Below are 6,070 nucleotides of genomic sequence, written 5' to 3' on the forward strand. Positions count from 1 at the left end.
TTTAAAATGCCTGATAGTATGGTAATTCCTACACTCAACACCAGAACTGAGCAAGTGTCTCAGTAATCAGTCAGACTCAAATGGTTGTGTACAACTGACAAGAGTTTACATAGAAGTATACCTCAAGGAGGTAGCAGGTTCATAATCAATTAATATTATTTTTATTTTTGTTGTTGTTGTTGTTGTTAAACAACTACTACCAAATATACCAAGGATTTTATGCAACTAGACAGATGTTTAAAATATAAAGGTTTGGTTGTCAAAAACAGCAAAGCTCTGAATCCAGAATCCTGTACCACAAATAAATGTAACAAAATAAGATATTTCAGATGAGATTATTGGTATGGTAATTTTATTTTTCACAACTTTTTAAAAAGCATTCATAGTGTTTCAGTCAAGGAAATCACACTGGCTGATAGTTATCAATCCTTTCCAGCAAGATCTCAGAGTAACCAGGTGAATAATACCTGTGAAAGAAGGGCCGGTCAGTGGAACAACAAAAACCATACAGATAAAGTTCATAGCATTATGAATGCACTTTGGTTGGTACTGTTTATTATTCATATAAATGTGTATGAACCTGACAATCTCTTCGGGGTAGCAGCTGTTGATTGCATTGATATATTCCTGAATTGCAGAGCCAGGTTCTGCTTTGATCTCCTGTACTTTCTTCAGACCACCACTGGTGACAAACAATCGGCGTGCCTTACTGTCATGAGGAAGAACCTGTAAGATTGGTAGGAAATAGAAAAGTTTCCTGAATAGTTCTTATAATGATTAACAAATGCTGATCTCATCAAATGTGCTGATGAAAACAATAAGTTCCCGCTACCTTACTGAACTGGCAGATGACATGTTTAAGAACGTTGCTGGGAGCTTCATAGAGAAGAGGCTCCAGTGCTGGGAGATAAGTGCACTTCTGAAGGATGCTCTTCAATGCCTTCTTGGCCTTTTTGAGTACATAAAAACAAATGAGAGAAACTGTTACAGTTACTAAACATTTGACATTAGCAAAAATCATTTTCACCACAATGAGAAACAGTACCTGCTTCAGACATTTTACATATGGGCTGTTGCTTACCTTAACCTGCAGGTCTTCAGAACTTTCAGAGTCCAAATAGAGATTTAGGAGTTTAGGGAACACGTTGGCCACAGCTATAGCTTTTGCATGCTCAGGTGTGTGTCTGCCAATCTGGCCAAATGCCCAAGCTGTGGCTGCTTTGATGTGATCTTCTTGCTCTTCCTCCAGACAGATAGCCAACTGCGGAACTCCCTACAGGAGTGGAAACAAATATGGAATATGGTAATAAAATACAATAATCAAATATGATTCAAATCAGTATTATGAGAGAAGTACACTACTGTTCAAAAGTCTGGGTTTGGTAAATATATTTATTATTTATTTTATTTTATTTTATTAAGTTTCTTATGCTCGCCAAGGGTGCATATATTTGTAAATAATAAAAAATGGTCTATTTTAATATTTACAAAAATGAAATGTATTCCTGTGATGCCAAAGTAACATTTTCAGCATCATTACTCCAGTCTTCAGTGTCACATGATTAGAAATCATTCTATGCTGATGTGAGGCTCAAGAAACATTTCTTCAATTATTATTAAAGCTAAAATGATTGTGCTGCTTAATATTTATATGAAAACCATGACACTTTTTCAGGATTATTTGATGATTAGAAAACAGAATTTATTTGAAAAATATATTTTTAACATCATTACTGTCACTTTGAATCAACTGAATGTATCAGATGAATGTAAAGGTATACATTTCTGCTTAAAAAATCATCCTGACCCCAAACCTTTAAATGGTACTGTACATATGTAGTCAAAATCTACATGAAGTCAAGGTTTAAGAAAAGATGCTATAACAGACTTTAGATACGATCACAGCCATGGCTAGGTTCTCGGAGTGTGTAGCCACATAGCCCAGCATCATGATCCCCGGCAGGCGTACATTCCCTCTGGAGTCCCCGAGGTAGTCAATCACAGCTGCTACGCCCCCCACATTCACTATCATCTGGGAGAGCTGAGTAGGAAACACACAATGCAAACAAGCAAACACGTAAGCCAGTGTGACATTATGATAAACAATAAGTGATGCAGACCAGAAAAGCAAAACAGTTTTGGGCAGGTGAAAAAAATGGGTGATGTATTGTCGTTTCCAATTGTCTGTTTCCTGTGTTGCACTGGTGATAAATAACAGACCCACATTCTCCATGTTTTACAGACTAGCTGCCTCACACCATGTTATTTAAACAGGGGGTGTCAAAGAGCTGACAAAGTGGAGATTCCAGACTTACCCAAGCATCTTGAAATCATTTAGTGGCTATGTTATGTATGTGGTAGGTACCTCGGGGGTGTGTTTTGTGATTTCCCGAATAAGAGTGGCGACATTCTTCCGAACATATTCATCCGGGTCCTTTAGGCAAACCAGTGCGGCAGGGAATATTTCAGCCTCCACCACCATCTCAGCTACGTCTACGGAGTGCTTGGCGATTTGGCTTAGAGCTGAAAAAACCTGCCTCTGTAAAGAGGAGAATCAGATTAAGTCTGCATGTCATTGATTACAATATCTGTAGGCTGCGTCACCTTCAATTTGGCATCTGGGTTAAGGATCATCTGTGCTAGGTGGGCGATCGCCCCTGTGTCCACCACGGTTTGAGCCAGCTCTGGGGAGTGTTTGGCTATGTCGCTTAGAGCGGAAGCAGCAACCCTCTTCAGGGCAATTTCAGGCTCCTGCATGCATAACACGAGCAGAGGCACAACTCCAGCATCAACCACTGCCTGAGACAGCTCTGCACAGCAGGAGAGGAAATGAACGAAAGGAACATTAACGAATTTAGAGAAAGCATTATAAAACGACAGCTTTATGCAAACTTACGTGCATTATGTCTGGCAATGTAGCATATTGCCCATGCAGCAGCCTCTTTGACCCCAGGATCAAACTCCTCCAGGGAGATGACGAGAGCGTCCAGTGCTCCACAGTCCACCACGGCCTGGGCCAGTTCAGGGGAGTGCTTAGCAACAGCCCGAAGCACGAATGCGGCAGCTTTCTTATAGAAACGCTGTGTCTTTCATATCCCAGCAATCCAGAGGGAAAAGGACAAAGCAATTGACCAATAAATACACTCGAATGTTCATGAATCACCAGCAAATCTGCCTTTAATAAACAATTATTAATATATCACATTCTATATCCTTCAGTTACATCAAAGGACCTTCTATGGAAAGTGTTTTATACATATGATGAGGCTTCTCTGACAGTGAATAGCATTCTAACAATGAGTTTTCGGACAGAGGAGAACTGGACCCTGAAGGAGCCTGGTTTCTCCAAAGTTTTTTTTTTGTTTTTTTAATTCCATTTCTGCCACCTGATGGAGTTAGTGTTTTGTCTTGCTACTGTTGTCTTTGGCTTGATTATCTGGGGTCTAAAAGACATCCGTTTGACAGCACTGACACTGTCGTATAAGCACAAAAATAACTTGAACTGAACTTTGTTGAATAATGACACTATCAAAGTGTTCATAATTCATGAATTATTCTGTTATTGAACTGAAATGAAACTGAATAACCACATTATTGTCTTCTTATCACTGAATTGTACTTGTTTCATAACGAATGAACTTATTCCAGTTAACTAAACCAACACAGAACCAACACTTTTGTCTTGCTACAACTGCTTTATAGCAAACTTAGATTTGCCTTATTTGCATCCATTCTGTTATTTTCCTGTTTAATACTGTGAAGCGACCTTGAAACAATCTCTTTTGTATTAAAGTGCTATAAAAATAAATTGATGGCAAAAGAAAGATGTGGTCTGATATCTGGACAAGTTGTACTACCATGAACGTAAAACCTTCCTGATGACACAAAATGTAAATTTTCAGTACCTGTTAATAGTAATAAGTACAGTTGCTGTTTAAAGTCATAGAATTAAAACCAAAAAAACAACAACAGTTTTTTCTTATTCTTTAAATGTTTTGTGAGAAGTATAATGACAAACAGCTCAAAAATATGGAAATTATATAAGCACGGATTGCTTGGCTGACAGTGTCAGTAGTCAGTAGTACGAATATTTGTATTGTGAAAAAGCTCATTTAAGCATGAAGGTTCGACACTTTAACACAAACCTATTCATTCAAATTATAGAGGCTCAGCTAAAGAAACTCACGTTTTGCTCAGCCAGGGAGAACACAAGCTGAGGAAGAATGTCTCCCTTTACTACAGCCTCAGCCAGGTCATCGTTGTAGTTGGCAAGCCTTCCGAGAGCCAGAGCTGCTGTCTGCTGAATAGTTGGGACTGCATCCAAAAGGAGAGGCCTCAAAAGGGACATTACACCTAAGCCAAAGAGAGTGAGCACATTTGTGCCGGGAAGAAAACAGGAGTGGAAAGACACTTGAGAGCAGATGAGGGGAGGATATACTTTCAAAGGTTCAAATCATATAATAAAATATATCTCAATAAAATGTTCTTGTAATCTCCAAAAGAGATCAGGTTAAGCATGAGCATGTGTAGGCTATTCCTGATTTATGAATACTAATTAAAAATGTTAACTTGTTAACTTATTTTGAAAGAAATGTTGTCTGGGAACATTCATTGTACTGTGTTCGGGAGAAAATGAAAGATTTTGATTCAGATCCTTGCACAAAGAAACATTTGCTATGACTTCTTTTCCCCACATTGGTCCTGAGTTTTCAAAGGGTTTAAATAAAAATGCTTCTACTCTACATAGTAGGCAAGGATAAAGCAATCAATCAATCCATTTTGAATTTAGATGAATTTTGTTAAGATTGGAGTTGTAAATAATGTACAATTATATATTTAAATGATTAAATTCGAAATAGTATAAGTATATAGATACAAGCAAATGCCATAACAAACATGCAGAAACCTCCATTAATCAAATTTTATAAACTCACCAGCATTTTGAAGTGTTTCAGTATTTTGTGGTCTTGCTGCAAGATCTGCTACAGTTTGCACAAACTGTGTTCTTGCCTTCTGGTATTGCTCAAACACTGCATAATAATAATAATAATAATAATAATAATAATAATAATAATAATAATAATAATAGTAACGTTATTAGTAATAGAAATAAATTCAATTTAAATCAATTATGTCAAAAAACTGCAAAAGTAAGAAAAGTAAGTCACCACAAGCAGTTTTAATTCGTTTTTAATTTTTAACGTAACAGGCTACCTTAACGGATCTTACTTTCTCACCTTGCAAAATCTGTCGTTGACTCATAGTAATAGGAGTAACCCAAATTGGAGCAAAAACGACAAAAGCAGCGTGAATGCGGCAAAAAAAAAAAGTACGTTTAAGCTTCCATTAAGAAACAGCGTTTGTTGTGACTTTGAGTTTAGAGGAGGCGTGCAACTGTTGTCTTGGCAACAAACCGGAAGTGATAGGCACTGCGTTCGGTCGGTGCGTTTGTTGTCAATGCTTATCTAATGTTTCGTGCTGAAACACATATATGTTCAAATCAGGACCAGTATCGCATGCAGTTTATGCCCAGATGTAATAGCGGGGATTGGATTATTAAACAAGATTCAAAAACGGTCGATGAATGTGGGATACTGGGACAGAGAAGCTGCGAGGGCGAACAGAAGCTGCAGTCACAGATATTAACTAACTACTAGTCTTTTTCTTTCGGAAATCTTCTTTAAATAAGTTTCATAACAGCAAAGAAACTAGCTTGCATCATATAGGTAAAAATTAGTTTTTCGTTGAACAGAATACAAACTTTCCGTTGCGTGATTTACCATTTGAAAGTTGTCGCTCTAGTTTATTATTGTTTAATCCCCATTTTTGGTTGTTGCCAAATAGTTATAAATTCATAATTTTCTGACGGTAAACTGACATATCAAACAAACCGGTTTTTCATTAACTTTAATGCCACGTCTGCCAAAGACATAATGAGCAAGTCTTTTCAACTAATTAGTGTTTGAACACTGTTGAATTTAAATTAAGAACCTGTGGGGCTACAAAGTTTCATCATGACATCACCAGGACAGGGTGACGTGAGGTGAGATTATTACACATTTCGAAAAAG

The 6,070-nt window shown here is 37.4% G+C and overlaps 1 protein-coding gene across 2 annotated transcripts; it reads right to left on the minus strand.

Moving 5' to 3' along the window:
* Positions 1–336: 336 nt before the first annotated feature.
* Positions 337–6,070, minus strand: LOC127946040 (sperm-associated antigen 6). 2 transcript variants are annotated; one of them, XM_052542322.1, is made up of 11 exons: positions 5,238–6,070; positions 4,935–5,030; positions 4,187–4,353; positions 2,897–3,086; positions 2,605–2,810; positions 2,366–2,539; positions 1,889–2,041; positions 1,082–1,273; positions 833–949; positions 581–726; positions 337–467 (listed from the first exon to the last, which is right to left on the minus strand). In XM_052542322.1, the coding sequence occupies exons 1-11, from the start codon at positions 5,260–5,262 to the stop codon at positions 404–406; spliced, it is 1,530 nt and encodes a 509-aa protein (XP_052398282.1). In that variant the 5' UTR covers positions 5,263–6,070; the 3' UTR covers positions 337–403. The 2 variants fall into 2 exon arrangements, with proteins under 2 accessions (XP_052398282.1, XP_052398283.1); XM_052542323.1 differs by having other exon boundaries at positions 2,897–3,080; positions 5,238–6,005.

Source organism: Carassius gibelio, chromosome A24, assembly GCF_023724105.1.
Source record: "Carassius gibelio isolate Cgi1373 ecotype wild population from Czech Republic chromosome A24, carGib1.2-hapl.c, whole genome shotgun sequence".
In the NCBI taxonomy this organism is placed as follows: Eukaryota; Metazoa; Chordata; class Actinopteri; order Cypriniformes; family Cyprinidae; genus Carassius; species Carassius gibelio.

Bases quoted from the DNA above. Each gene is read 5' to 3' on its own strand.
- LOC127946040 (XM_052542322.1), bottom strand. From the start codon at position 5,262: ATGAGTCAACGACAGATTTTGCAAG. The intron at 4,354-4,934 runs GTGAGTTTATAA...TCTTTGGCTTAG, and splicing joins TGAAACACTTCAAAATGCTG to GTGTAATGTCCCTTTTGAGG. The intron at 468-580 runs GTTCATACACAT...CTTCTTTCACAG, and splicing joins TACCCCGAAGAGATTGTCAG to GTATTATTCACCTGGTTACT.